The sequence below is a fragment of the Myotis lucifugus genome, unplaced genomic scaffold (genome assembly GCF_000147115.1).
Source record: "Myotis lucifugus unplaced genomic scaffold, Myoluc2.0 scaffold_38, whole genome shotgun sequence".
Classification (NCBI taxonomy): domain Eukaryota; kingdom Metazoa; phylum Chordata; class Mammalia; order Chiroptera; family Vespertilionidae; genus Myotis; species Myotis lucifugus.
Window position 1 is genome coordinate 1,679,482 of NW_005871086.1, and position 15,560 is coordinate 1,695,041.

The following is a 15,560-nucleotide window of genomic DNA, read 5'->3' on the forward strand; positions in this document are numbered from 1 at the left end:
GTTGACAAAACTAATCAGCAGTCAAGTGGCTGGCAGGTTAGTAAAGGGGTATTTGCCACGGCATTGTCAGAATGGATTGAAGAAGAGTACAGTTGCTATTAATTATGAAAGAAGCTGGAGTAATGGAGAGAAGGAAATCAAGAGGAAATATAACTAGGGCTTAACAAGGAACTGGCAACAATGGAACAGAGTGGAAATCAGTAAGATAATTCAGATATTCATGTATAAACAGGAAAACATTCAGAAGGCAAGGGACAGAGGCAAGATTGGCCTGAGGGAAGTGGCCTTTATAGACGATAAGTTAGCCCTTCCTTACCATTTTCTAACATCTTTTTCTATTTTCATCATCTTGCCTTTTCTTCAACCTTCCCTTAATTTACATACATCACCTCAGTCCTTAGCTACTTGTCTGAGAAGCAGATAGTCTCACAAGACATGTGCTCTCACAGCCTTTTATGCCACTCTTGGCCTATGCCCCAGCCTTATCCCAAATTGCACAAAAAATAAAAATAAATTATTTCATCTTTCTCTTTATTCTCAAAATATGGTAGTATTAAGGTCCAAGAGGTATTGAGCTGGTCCCGGTGTGGTCTCCAGTGCTTTATGGGAAGTAGAACTAAATCCCCAGGAATGTGAAAGCATTATCTCAGAAAGCTAGCAGCAACTATTACTGTGTCCAAGTCAGTAGCCCGAGTCAAATCCTGGGAACGTTCATGGATGTGTAGTAGGGTTTGGCTTGGGCTCCAGCTCTTGAAAATAATGGAAGTGAAAACTGTTACGAGAAGACAGTTGAGCAAAAGAGCACTAGGCACCAGAAGGGTCTGGTGGGAGAAGTGGGGAAAGTGAAGGATAGGGGTCTTCCTCTCCTTTCTGCCACTATCTAACTCCAGAGGCATGTCACCTTGGCAAGGGTCCAAAGTAGGTAGCAGCTACGTGGGTCCCATAATGTAGACGGCCAGGCCACTCCGGGGTTGGTTAACTGGCACGGTCAGGCAGTGGAATGCTAGCCATAAGAATGGAGACAAACTGTTCCAATTTCTGCGAAGCTTGTTTCCCAGTATTTAGTACTTCCTCGTGGTTGGCTTTCTCCAGGTTTTCATAATCCAGGATGGCCTTGTTCGTGATGAGGGAGAAGCCGAAGACTCGAAGTCCACAGTGCCTTGCAACTACAACTTCTGGTACTGTGCTCATGCCTGATGGAGAGAAAGGAAAGCCACATGTCAGGATCCTTAAATGACTCTTTTCCTCACTGTTTAACCTAATCTATAACTGTCTGTGGTCATTTTGAAGTCAGTTCAAATGATGCAGCTCCATCTTCCAGCCAGAAGTACAGAAGGTGACTATGACATTTGTTAGAATAATCTTTACAGTTATCAAATCAAGTACAGGTCATTAGCATTACAGCTGTTTAAGCCCTTGATGCTGAGTGGGGAGGTTTGATGCTATAACACATCAAACTTCACCACCGTAATACCTTTCTAGAAATCACTTTCTAGAAATTCAGTCTTTCTCAAGTCAGATCTTCTCTCAATCCACTATCAGGTCTATAATCTTTTACTCCTTCCCTTCTCTACCAGATCCCTCCCTCTTCAAGCCTCTAGCCAAGTATCCCTTCTCACCAACAGCATCAGCACCCAGCTTCTGCAGCATACGACATTCTGCCACAGTCTCAAAGCTGGGGCCTGTCACCATAACGTAGGTGCCTTCCTGTAGGTCTCTCTGCTCTCCCATTTGTTTCCAGGTACTGTGAGCCTTCTGCCTCATCTCCCGGTCGTAGGCATCAGACATGGCAGGAAAACGAACTCCAAACCTAGGGCACAGGTTGGATTATCTCAGATTAATGGAATACAATGAGCTCTCTTTCAGACAAGTCCTTGCACCACCACTCCCCCATGTATAAACAAAGGAGCAAAATAATTACCTTTCATCATTGGGCCCTATGAGAGGGTTCTCACCGCAGAGACCTGGCAGGTTAATGTGATCACGGATCAGCATGATATCTCCAACCTCAAACTTGGGGTTGAGCCCTCCAGCTGCATTGGTGACCACTAGGGTGTCCACACCCAGAAGATGGAAAACCCTCACTGGGAATGTCACCTTAGAAGCAAAAGATAAAAGACCAGAAAGTGTTCTTTAAAGTTTCACCAATCCACTATTCAGATATGCATGCTATACATCATGAAAGGAGGGAACCAAAAATCTGCCTAGCTCAGGTAGTTAGGCAATAAAGTGGGATAGAGAGCTCTCTCCCTTCCTTCTAGATCCAACCCGGACTGAGGTCCCCAATTTACCTTCCAGACTGGGTAGCCTTCATACAGGTGGAACCTGCCCTGCATCATCACACAGGCTCTGCCATTCAGGACCCCAAACACCAGTCGACCAGCATGACCTGGCACTGAATACAAAGAAAGAAAGGGAAATGAATGGGATGGCGTTTTCATACAACATTGAGCACCTGCTCAACATGTGAGGATATAATTAAGCAAAAGAAGATATTACGTTGTTCACTTTCAGAAATTTAGGTCTGCTGGAGATAGAAATGAATCATAAACTTACAAATAAATACATAAGTACATTCAAAGATTAGAACTATGGGGGTAAGGATGTTCAATGTGAACATATATAAAAGGAGGGGGGGGCGAGTTTTTTTTAAAGAAATTTCCAAAGAATGAGAAAGCCATCTGGTAACAGAACAAAAGTGAGCAAAAAATAGAATAATTGGGTAATAATGAATGCAATAATTATAGACCGCTTTCCCCAAATTCTCAAAGTATGTATTCCTATTTATTACCCGAACTAAACTATAGGCATCTTCACTCCTGAAAGGAAGCTCGTAGTATATTCTGCTTCCTAAAGAGGCTACTCAATAAGGGCAAGGAGCTGAGTTTGGACCCACACAACGTCTTCTCCATCAGGACTCCCAAACTGTCCCGTGGGAGCACATGCCCATGATGGGGCGTGGGAATGCAGAAATAACTCCCACACAGGTGTAATAACCATCATTACCATTTTCTTTATCTGACATTTCTCCTCTAATGAACATGGCCAACTTATCTTTTAAAAAATGGATGGTCTGGGAGAGGAACCAAAACCAAGGGGAGGAGTTGAGAGATATTCAGAAATAGAGAAGTTTAATTTTTTTTTTAAATTACCGGTAATAGAACATAGGTGAGAGTTAGGAAAACTCCAGTGGAATATAAATAAGTTGATAAAGCTTAAAAAATGAATCCCCTTATTACTTAGTACAGTGCCCTTCTCACTGCAGATGGAAGTGGTAGGTGGAGCCAATGTCACTGCTGTCTCCCTTACAAAATTTTGCTCTCCATCTCTCTTTTTAGTATTTCCTTCTCCAACCCCCATTCCCACCTTCCTGCTCTGGCCTCCCAGTCTTGCTCCAAAGGGTTTGAAAAATCTGTTTCGTCATCTGGGCAAGATGGCCAGTGACTGAGCATTGACCCAGAACCAAGAGGTCACTGGTTTGATTCCTGATTGATGTTTCTTTCCCATGGATGTTTCTATCTTTCTATCCCTCTCCCTTCTCCTCTCTCTAAAATCGCTAAAAACATTCTTTTTATCTGTTAAAAATCATAACTCTCGCCCTAACCGGTTTGGCTCAGTGGATAGAGCGTCAGCCTGGGGACTAAAGGGTCCCAGGTTCGATTCCGGTCAAGGGCATGTACCTTGGTTGCAGGCACATTCCCAGTGGGGGGTGTGCAGGAGGCAGCTGATCGATGTTTCTCTCTCATCTGATGTTTCCAACTCTCTATCCCTCTACCTTCCTCTCTGTAAAAAAATCAATAAAATATATTTTTTTAAAAATCATAACTCTCCAGGGAAAAGAGGAAGGTAGAAATCCAAATAAGTATTACATTAACCAACGGAAGTTTATTATCTGAAAAATTAATAAGTAAACCAATAAGCTACCCTTGTACCTTACTTGAAACTTGCCTCTGTTTCACTTGGCCCTTTTGTAAGCCTTAGCTGTAGAGCTTTCCAGCTGCTATTAGGATGCTGGGTGTGTTATCCTCAGGTTCCTCTGTGCATAGGGGACATCTGCCCTTTTCCCCCTCAAAAGGGCCAGTGTGTTAGGTTCTGTGTATTCATGGATTATTTGTATATTTATTTTAAGAAAATGGTAGTTTGTGTGTCCATTTGTTGTTGTGCTCTAGCCTGTGCCTTATCCTAGGACTGAAGCTAGAGCTGGGGAGATTAGAAACGGCAGGAGGACACAGGACCGAGGAGGCCTGACTTTGTCAGGGGAGGTTACAGGCAAGGCTTTCTCCATTTACTGTAAGCTGCAGAGTAATAGATATGATGTAGGTGTGTGAGTATGCATGTGGTGACTACAGTGTGTATGGGGGAGGGGTTGTAGAGCTTTAAAGGAGTGCTGAGTCATTAAAGCATAGGAAATGTGTCATCATCTATTACCATTGACACACATGCCCTATTATGACTGTCCTTCTAGGGGAATTTCATTCTAAAGTCATTCTGATTCATGGTGGTTTATTTTCTACTCTTACAAGTTGTCTTTAGTCCCATGCTATAGAGCAGAGGTGGGGAACTTTTTTCTGCCCAGGGCCATTGGGATATTTAGAACATCATTTGAGGCCATACAAAATTATCAACTTAAAAATGAGCCTCCTGCCCTAGCTGGTTTGGCTCTATGGATAGAGCGTCGGCCTGCGGACTGAGGGGTCCCGGGTTCGATTCCGGCCAAGGGCACATGCCTGGGTTGCGGGCTCCATCCCCAGTGGGGGGCGTGCAGGAGGCAGCCAATCAATGATTCTCTCTCATCATTGATGTTTCTCTCTCCCCCTCTCCTTTCCTCTCTAAAATCAATAAAATATATTTTTTTAAAAAATGAGCCTGCTATATTTAGTCAAACATTTAAGTAACTCACCCCTAATGCCTTGGCAGGGCCAGACCCAATGATTTCATGGGCTTTAAACAGCCCACAGGCCTGATGTTCCCCCCCCTGCTTATAAAGGTCTGGGCATAGAAGTATTGCTCTCCCATCAGAATCTCATCAATGTCGAATCTGAGGGAAGGTGGGGGTGGGTGGGAAGAGATGAACCAAAGAACTTATATGCATAACACATGGACACAGACAAAAGAGTGGTAGAGGCATGGGGTGGGGGTGCAGGGGGCAGGGTATAAGGGTCAATGGGAGAGAAAAGGTGACATATGTAATACTTTCAACAATAAAGATTTTTTTAAAAAAAGAATCCCATCAATATCCCTCAGTCCCATCCCTCTCTCCTTGCCAGTACCTGTACTTTGGGGAAAGTTCGGTATCTCACTGTAGTCAAAGATCTGGGTCTGAGTTAATTTATCAGTCAGACCTCCTAAGCCAGAACCACAGATCACTGCCACTTGAGGTCGGTGTTTGGTGTGGGACAGAAGCCATTCTGCAGTATGTTGGTAATCTTCATATGTGAACCTAGAACAAAAGAAAAAAAAATCAAGATGAGTTTTGCTCCCATACCAAGGGCATCGGAGATTAATGACCTTTACTACAGAAAGGCTGGCAGGTACACCGAGGTGGCAGGGGACAGAGAAGCTAGCCGAAGAGCTGCTCAGATTGGAGGCTCCTCTCTCTCAGGAAAGGCAACACTAAGCTCGCCCACCTGCCCACTCCTCTTTCTGAATCAGACCCACTGAAAGTATGATATGAAATTCATTCGAAAGCCTGACAAAAGTTAATGTTTCCACCACCAGCCCCACCTTAAGTTTTGCTATCGCTTTCAGGTTTAATATCTCTCCTTACGACAAAGATTTAAAGAAGAAGGGACCAGAGTCCACAGACGTATAGTTGAAATAATCAAATCAAGGAGGGTAAAGAGACCCTCCTATCCTACAGGCTCAGTTTAAAAATTAATTAATTTTGCTAATAAGCTCCAAATGCCTATGACTCATAAATCATGCTTCTGATCCACAGCTCTTGAACCTTTCTCCCACTTTCCCCCCTGCTGTGTTCTCCTCCCAGTCTGCCTTCTCTTCACCAAGGTCCTTTGCCCTTCAGACCTTTGCCCTTCAGACACCTAAGGAAACACCCTTACCCAGAACACATACATTCCTCCCCCCCCCCCCGCCCCACCCAAATCAACCTAGAATTTTTTCTCCCAGGTCCAGTTCAATTCTCACACCCATCTGGAAGGACCAAAGATTGAAGAGGAAAAAAAAGTCAAACTGAGGTGCAATAGAGCTGAATACAACTAAGGAAGCCTCTAGAGCAGTGGTTCTCAACCTTTCTAATGCCGCCACCCTTTAATACAGTTCCTCATGTTGTGGTGACCCCCAACCATAAAATTATTTTCGTTGCTACTTCATAACTGTAATTTTGCTACTGTTATGAATTGTAATGTAAATATCTGATATGCAGGATGTATTTTCATTGTTACAAATTGAACATAATTAAAGCATAGTGATTAATCACAAAAACAATATGTAATTATATATGTGTTTTCCGATGGTCTTAGGCGACCCCTGTGAAAGGGTCGTTCGAACCCCACGACCCACAGGTTGAGAACCGCTGCTCTAGAGGAAATCCTACCCTTCAAAAGAAGAGCCTTCAAAACAAGATGGCTCTACAATACACCAGTAATGTAGCTGGGTAAGGGATAGGGGTGAGGGCAATGGAACTGGGGCAAGGGATGGTGGAGAAGAGAAGCAATAAAATGGTTAAAAGTTCATCAAATAGCATCCCCAAGAGGTGCAAAGGAAATGAAAGAAGCGAGCCCTAGACACCTAGCGTGTCTAGCCACAGATTATAGGACTTCCTCATTGGCCATCAGTCCCCCAAGAACACCCTGGAGCCTGGGGCATGCAAAAGCCAGTGCTCCCTAACGCTGGGAAGAACTTGGACTTAGATTTCCAGGACCAACGCAAAGAGAAGGGTTTTCAAAGGTGTGAGGTGGGGGTAGTGGGCAGGGCCTGTTGCTCAATTCACTAAGTAAAGATTTCCTTTTCTCCTTGGAGACTCCATCCCCAACTTAATTGAACCTCCAATTTGGAGGGAAAGGCTGTGTTGGTGAGTGACGTGAGCGGTATCTCCTCTGAAGGAGGAACTCTAGGTAGGGGCACAAAAAGTACCTTACAGCTGTACCTAGCCTCTAGAATGGGAATCTGTGAAGAGCACGTGGGGATGAGGGCATGCCTCCCTCTACACTTACACCCCAAACGTGTGTGCGTGCGCGCGCGCGCGCACACGCAGACACCGGCTTCCTTTCCGTACAGACTCCACGGTCCTAACCGGTTCCCTCCCTGCTCTGGTGGCGCCACCTCAACTCTATTCCCACGTGCGCCCCTGCCGGCGCGAGCCGCCCCACTGCTCTGTCGCTTTGTCCCTGGCACCCGGCTCCATGCCAGGCCTCTGCATCTCCAGGGCACTCTCCCGGCCACCTCCGGGCTCGGAGTGCCAAGTTTCCAGGTCTCGGTGACAGCTATTTCCGCTCCCCAGGGGCCTTTGGGGTTCCTCGGGCCTGGTGCCCGTCTCACCGGCTCTCCATGATCCCGTGGACGCTCTCTCGATGAGTCTGCCCTTGTGCGCAGGGTTCTGCTCCGCTGAGCTGGGCTGCCGCCACCGGTTCGGCCCGCACAGTTAGTGCACTGTAAGCCGGGCGCGGGCTTATATCCCCAGCCCGGGAGTGCCCAGCCAATGGCAGCCACGCACGAGGGCCGGCCCCATCTCCATGGTGACACACCCAGATTCAATTGCTGGAGGCTGGGTTGTAAACCTGAGTTCTTCCCCGGGCTGGACCCTTACTCGCGCCGCCTCACCCAGCACCTCCAGCATTTCATCCTGCACCTATCGCGGCCCGCAGCGCCCGGTTTTCCAGCAAGAAGGAAACTGTGTGGGAAGACAGCTAGAAGCCAGGAGGGGGAGCTCCCCTCCCTGCCAACACCCCCCACCCTTCGCCCATGAACCGTACCCTGTACCAGCGGTTCTCAACCTGTGGGTCGCGACCATTGGAAAACACATATAGCATATCAGATATTTACATTAAGATTCATAACAGTAGCAAACTTACAGTTATGAAGTAGCAACGAAAATAATTTTATGGTTGGGAGGTCACCACAACATGAGGAACTGTATTAAAGGGTTGCGGCATGAGGAAGGTTGAGAACCACTGAGTGTAACCCCATTCCAGGTGGTGTCTGCAGCACACCGTGAGAGATTAAAAAGAGAAAATTTTAAACCTTAAATCGTGCAATCCCAGAAGAAAATTAAGTGAGTCTGTGTCTGAGTTCCTTCCTGGACAAAGGAAACTGGGTCAACATTGCTGACCTGGAGGTTACAGGATCTGGGTCTAAATCTAGGCCCAGATGGGGAGATGATAAAACTTTTAGGGGAAAGAATTCCTGGATCCTCAACACGAAGGTATGAGATGGGAAACCAGACAATCCCTTGATTTACACAATACTGGATCCAAGCAATACAGATAACTAGAGAAAGATTCATGTAACAAATTACATAATATAACATTCTTGTAAGAATATAGCTATTGCCCTACCTGGTTTGGCTCAGTGGATAGAGCATTGGCCTGGGGACTGAAGGGTCCTGGGTTCAATTCTGGTCCCGGGCACATGCTAGGGATTGTGGGCTCGACCCCCTAGAAGGGGATGTACAGGAGGCAGCTGATCCATGATTCTCTCTCATCACTGATGTTTCTATCTCTCCCTCTCCCTCCCTCTCTGAAATCAATAAAAATATATTTTTTTAAAAATAAAGAAAGTGCAAACTTAATTCGTTTTAATTAATTCTCTAAAGTTAGTGTACAGAAACCAAAAGTAGATGCTCTACAATATATCTACAAAAGAAAATTCAGGGACAAGTCTCAATTTTCTATAGTAATTCTACAGCATCATATGGGACAGAATCTGCAGTATATATAAACATTCCCGTCACCCAAGAAATGTACTGTTATTTGACAGGCAAGGACAGTTTACCAGACCCCTCCCTAGTCAGGTAGTATAACCTTCAGAACTACACAACATGTTTTATTCTGAAGTCAAGTTCAGCAACCAGTGTTCTGCCCCCTCTCCTGGCCAATTCAAGGCCCGAGTGCCAAGTTTCACTTGAAGCCCCAATCTCTTCAACCTCAGTTTCACCTATGACCCAGAGGGGAGTCTACCCGACAAGGTCCAGCAGGTCTTCTCAAGCCACATCTTTATCTTGGTCTGTTCAACACGAGGACCCAGGCTCTAGGTTGCGTTAAAACCTACCTTGGAGCCTGTCCTAACCCTAACTTTGGTTTATTTACATCTCTTACTGCTGTCCTCACAGGTTTTGGCCTTTAAATAGTACGGACTCAGGTGTTCTGTGTTTGTGTGCATCTGCTGCACTACGAACCCTGGTGTATAGCAGATACTTAGTGGTCAAAACTAGAAAATGTCTATTCTTTCTATTTAGGCCACGTTAACTTAAAAATAATAGGCCAGCCCAACCGGTTTGGCTCAGTGGTTGAGCGTTGACCTATGAATCAGGAGGTCAGGGTACATGCCCAGGGCTCAACCTTCAGTGGGGGGGCATACGGGAGGCAACCGATCAGTGATCCTCTCTCATTGTTGTTGTTTCTATCTCTCTTTCCCTCTCCCTTCTTCTTTGAAATCAATTAAAAAAATTTTTTTTTAAATAATAGGCCCTAGCCGGTTTGCTCAGTGGATAGAGCAGTGATGGCGAACCTTTTGAGCTCGGCATGTCAGCATTTTGAAAAACCCTAACTTAACTCTGGTGCCATATCACATTTAGAAATTTTTTGATATTTGCAACTATAGTAAAACAAAGACATATTTTTGATATTTATTTTGTATATTTAAATGCCATTTAACAAAGAAAAATCAACCAAAAAAATGAGTTTGCATGTCACCTCTGACACGCGTGTCATAGGTTCGCCATCACTGGGATAGAGCATCAGCCTGCGGTCTGAAGGGTCCCAGGTTCAATATCGGTCAAGGGCACATACCTTGGTTGCAGGCTCCCAGCAATGGAAAACAATCAGAGTGCATGCAGGAGGCAATCAATCCATGTGTCTCTCTCACATTGATGTTTCTCTCTCTATGTCTCTCCCTCTCCCTTCCACTCTCTCTAAAAATCAATGGGAAAATATCCTCAAGTGAGGATTAAAAAAATAAAAATAACAAAGAAGCAGCTGCCACATGCAGAAGCAATTTCTAAAAATAAAATAAAAATAAAAATAAAATAATAGACCAGTGGCTGTCCCTCTCGGAGCATGCCCTGTTTTCCCTTCCACCTCTACTTCTCCCCAGATGCTGTAACTTTACCCTTCTCTCTCCTATGCTCCAGGGGCCCTTCTTTTGCCTCTGTAACTTGTTTCCTGAATCCACAAAGCCCAGTGGGCTCACTCCTACTACCTCTGTAACTTTCTAGATAAACTTCCTTTTATAATTTGGAAATAATAATAAGCAAACAAGCATCTGAGATCCAAAAGAATAGCTATTCAGGAAGCACTGATTCATGCAGGAACCCAAATAGTAGGTGAAAGGATATGGTGTTGGTGAGAAAAGGAAACGGAAGCAAATACACAAACAGAAGGAATTTCTTTAGGTGCAGCTCAGCTAATACAGTGATGTTAATTCTAAAGAATGTTTTTTAGGCCTGTAGTCATAATATCTGCTTTCTTCTTATCTACAGAAACAGTTGTTTGGGATACAATGTTTCTTTAATCCAAAGGTTATTTTGCCAGTTTTAACATTTCAGAAGTTTGAGGAGTAAGACATACAAGGGAGTTCCCCTGCGCAAACAGTTCTGACTCAAAAGTGACTCTGTTTATTAGTTTTTATAGTCATCTCAAGCGAAGGCCCCATACTCTATTCCAGCGATTTTCAACCTTTTTCATCTCATGGCACACGTACACTGATCCCTAAAATTCTGTGGCATATCAAAAAATATATTCTTTGCTGATCTGACTAAAAAAATAGATATAATTTTGATTCATTCACACCAGACAGCTGTTGCTGTGTTGGCCCTTGTCATTTTTTTATTTGACAATCTAAGGGAAAAGAAGTCAGTAGCCCTGGCTAAATAGTCATGTATGGCATGCTTTAAAAATTTTTTTCGGCACATCGGTTGAAAATTGTTGCTCTATTCCTTTATGACCATTTTGGTCTATTTTCAGCACTCCGGCCAGAGGTTACCAATTTTTTAGTTTATAATGAGCTTAGTATCTCAACAGTTCTTTTTATAGCAACCCTAGGTCAAAAGAAATACCTAAGAGTTTGCTTTTTAAGTAGTTGGTTCATGACAATTTAGTAAACATTTTTTAAAAACAACATACAGAAGTTGGAAGGAAAAAATTTAATTTTTTTTCTTAAATAGCCACAAATAGTTACTGAAGGAATTGATGTGCCTGTTGGAGACTGCACAACTTCTCAAACCTTGGAATCCAACATTGCTACTCCCATTTCCTGTTCTGTGCCGATTTTCACATAGTGCTTACTTTTTTTTTTAAATTAAATCTTTATTGTTCAGATTATTACATTGGTTCCTCTTTTTTCCCCACCATAACTCCGCTCCACCCAGTTCCCACCCCACCCTCCGCCCTCACTCCCCACCCACTGTCCTCATCCATAGGTGCACGATTATTGTCCAATCTCTTCCCGCACCCTGCACACCCCTTTCCTCCCCAACAATAGTCAGTCCATTCCCTTTCTATGTCCCTGATTCTATTACAATCACCAGTTCATACTGTTCATCAGATTATTTATTCACTTGATTTTTAGATTCACTTGTTGATAGATGTGTATTTGTTGTTCATAATTTGTATCTTTACCTTTTTCTTCTTCTTCCTCTTCTTAAAGGATACCTTTCAGCATTTCATATAATACTGGTTTGGTGGTGATGAACTCCTTTAGCTTTTTCTTATCTGTGAAGCTCTTTATCTGACCTTCACTTCTGAATGATAGCTTTGCTGGATAAAGTAGTCTTGGTTGTAGGTTCTTGGTATTCATCACTTTGAATATTTCTTGCCACTCTCTTCTGGCCGGCAAAGTTTCTGTTGAGAAATCAGCAGACATTTGTATGGGTACTCCCTTGTAGGTAACTGATTTTCTTTCTCTTGCTGCTTTTAGGATTCTTTCTTTGTCTTTTGCTGTTGGCATTTTAATTATGATGTGTCTTGGTGTGGTCCTCTTTGGATTCCTTTTGTTTGGGGTTCTCTGCGCTTCCTGGACTTGGAAGTCTATTTCTTTCACCAGGTAGGGGAAGTTTTCTGTCATTATTTCTTCAAATAGGTTTTCAATATCTTGCTCTCTCTCTTCTTCTGGCACCCCTATAATTCAGATGTTGGTACGCTTGAAGCTGTCCCAGAGGCTCCTTACACTATCTTCGTATTTTTGGATTCTTTTTTCATTTTGCTTTTCCGGTTGGGTGTTTTTTGCTTCTTCATATTTCAAATCTTTGACTTGATTCTTGCGATCCTCTGGTCTGCTGTTGGGAGTCTGTATAATATTCTTTATTTCAGTCAGTGTATGCTTAATTTCTAGTTGGTTCTTTATCACAACATCGAGGGTCTCACTAGATTTCTTGAAGATCTCACTACATTTATCGGAGGTCTCACCAGTCTTTTTGAGGGCCTTACTAAATTTATCAGCGGCTTCTAGACAGTTCTTTAAAGACCTTAAAAATAAAAAAATAAAAAAAGGACACATATGTAATACCCTTTGTAATACTTTAAGCAATAAAAAAAAAAAGACCTTAAAAGTGTGGTTTTGAACTCTATATCCAGCAGTTTGCTTTCCTCCATTTCTGTCATTTGTGTCCTGTTTCTTTGTCTCAGCATTTTTTATGCTTCGCTATGTCAATAGAGTGCCTTTCTGTGCTAAGTGTCCCAATTACCTGAGGTAGACACTCTTGGTGCACCCCCTTGTGGGCTTGTGCACAGTCTTGTTGTAATTAAGCCTTGATTGTTGTAGTTATCACTGGGAGGAATTGACCTCCAGGCCAATTGGCTGTGAGAATCAGCTGTGTCTGCAGTGGGAGAACTTCTGTGCTTGAGACACCCCTCTGGGGCAAGACTTGCTTCAATGGGGCTTTGGTGCTCACTGAGTCTGCCCCTGAGTGTGTCTTTTATGGTTCCAGAAGCTGCAAACTGGATGGTCCCACTCTGACCTCTGGGTTTCCTGGCTCCTGGATCTCTAGGGAGGTGCTAATCTAGCCTTTGCCTGAGGCTATCCAGCAAAAGCCTCCCTGCAGGGCTTGGGGGAGGCAGGTCCCACGGGATCAACAGGGCGGGGCTAGCAGTTATGGCTGCTCTCATTCTTGCCCTCAGAGGCTCTGCTTCTCAGTGTCCCAGTAATCGCTGCAAGCCCCTCGGAGAGAAAGCTGCCCTTGGGTTCTGACCGATGCCAGACAGTCCCGCCTCTCCCGTATGAGTCTGGGTCCCTAGAGACTCGCCCAGGACTGGAGCTCAGAGCCTGAGACTCCCTCCCTATTGAAAATGACAACCGCGCCCTCAGCCGCCATCCTGCTCCGCATGCACCACCGCACCTTAGTATTTTACTTCTGCACTGCGCCTCCTCTGAGTCTCGGTATGCTTTTCTCTTTCCTTCTAGTTGTAGAATTTCCACTCAGCCAGCCTTCCTGTGGTTCTGGATGATGTCCTTTCCGTCTTTTAGTTGTATTTTTGAAGTGGTTGTTCGAGGCAGCAAACTCCGGTGTTTACCTATTCCGCCATCTTGGTTCTCCTCTAGTGCTTACTTTTTTATCAGAGGGATCTAAAACCAGGTTTTGCAATGATATTTTGAAATTAAAAGGAATGTAGCAGAATTTAATATTCAAATTGTGAATTACCTCCAGCTGCTAATTTGCATTGTATACAACAAATATTGACTATTGCTGTGTTTTCTTTAGTTTTTTTTTTTTTAAAGAATAGTTTATTGATTTAGAGAGAGAGAGGAAGGGAGAGGGAGAGATAGAAACACCGATGTGAGAGTACAACATCCATTGACTGCCTCTTCCATGCTCCCTACTGAGGATCCAGCCACAACCCAGACATGTGCCCTTGAAGGGGAATGGAACTAGCAACCTTCTGGTGCACAGAACAACACCCAACCAACCATGCCACATTGGCCAGGGCTCCTTTAAAATATTTTAATATTCCATGGTGCCTCTGAATTTTTACCTTGGCACAGAGTTTGGGAAGTATGGCCTTAATCACTCAATGCCTCCTCATTATCTTGAATCTGTGTAGTCTAAATGAATGGACTTTGTAATCAAACTACTTGTGTATGAATTTCATCTCTACGCCTTACATACCAGTTATGTGACCCAAGGCAAGTAAAATTCTCACTATGCCTCAGTTTCCTCATATGTAAAATGGGATAATAATAGTACTTACTATTGTTGCAAGAATTATATAAAATGCGTAGTGTTTAGATAATGCCTGGAATTATAGTAAGCACACAGTAAATGTTGTCTATTATTGTTATTCCCCATTGTCTCTTTTTCTTTTTGAGTTCTCCACACCACCTAACTGTGAATTGGATCAGAAGAAATGCTAGAGGTACACCCAACCCATCAACAGCAATTCTAATCCTGCACTATTTAAAACAGTACCCACTAGCCACATGTAACAATTTAAACTTAATAAAATAAAGATGAAATAAAAATTCAGTTCCTTAGTTATACTAACCACATTTTGACTGCTCCATAGCCACATGTGGCTAGTGGCTACCATATTGCATAGCATAGAAACATTTCAATCATTACATGAAGGCCCAACACTGCTCTTATCATTTCTGGTCATGCTGCCCTGTACCCACATAAAAGAAGCTGGAACTATGTTTTATTCTATACATTTAGGGTTCCTGTAGTCAGGAACCAAATAATCATCAAAGGGTGATTATAGTCCATTACTGCCGTATTACCCTTCTATCTTATCACGCCTTTTAACTGCCAAGGGACTCCCTTGTCCAAATGTACTCATTAACACGCCCATCCCCCACACTCAAGATCAAGGAAACTGAAGAACAGAAGGGACAGGTTCTAAGTCACTCAGCATTGCCTTACAGAATGAAAAGATGTCTCTAGATAGTGATTCCTGACATCAACGTTTATAGAAGGAGGCTCAGCCGCTCAGCATCCTTTGGGTGAAAAATCTATTTTATTCCTGCTCTCTCCACTGAGCTGTCTCATTCTCTCTAGACCAGAAGTAGATGTTCTCCTCTTTAAATATTTATTCCACCACCACTACCAATCTTAAACCCTCTATTTTATCTAATTCCTAAAATTAAAACATTATTTTATTTTAGGTGGAGGTTTTCTGCTGTTAAAGGATCACTTTTATTTCTCTTCTCTAGGAGTGAGATCCCAATCTTGCCTCACTCAATGGCAGGAACAGAGTGAAGATTTAAAAACACACACACAAAAAAACATTTTTTTAAAAAAGCCCTGGCCTGTAGTTGGAGCATTGTCCCATGTACCAAAGGTTGAAGGTTTGATTCCCAGTCAGGGCACATACCTAGGTTGTGGATTCCATCCCAGATCAGGGCTCATATGGGAGGCAACTGGTCAATGTTTTTCTCTCACATCCATGTCTCTC

At 43.5% G+C, this 15,560-nt stretch overlaps 1 protein-coding gene across 1 annotated transcript; it reads right to left on the reverse strand.

The window, feature by feature from the left end:
• Positions 1-514: 514 nt before the first annotated feature.
• On the reverse strand, positions 515-7,627 carry PNP (purine nucleoside phosphorylase). The gene is made up of 6 exons (XM_006087452.3): positions 7,498-7,627; positions 5,271-5,440; positions 2,292-2,395; positions 1,922-2,097; positions 1,620-1,810; positions 515-1,193 (listed from the first exon to the last, which is right to left on the reverse strand). The coding sequence occupies exons 1-6, from the start codon at positions 7,506-7,508 to the stop codon at positions 976-978; spliced, it is 870 nt and encodes a 289-aa protein (XP_006087514.1). The 5' UTR covers positions 7,509-7,627; the 3' UTR covers positions 515-975.
• Positions 7,628-15,560: the final 7,933 nt, after the last annotated feature.

Bases quoted from the DNA above. Each gene is read 5' to 3' on its own strand.
- PNP (XM_006087452.3), bottom strand. The intron at 2,396-5,270 runs GTACTGGCAAGG...CTTTGTATTCAG, and splicing joins GAACTTTCCCCAAAGTACAG to TGCCAGGTCATGCTGGTCGA. The intron at 2,098-2,291 runs GTAAATTGGGGA...TTTGCTTCTAAG, and splicing joins AAGGCTACCCAGTCTGGAAG to GTGACATTCCCAGTGAGGGT.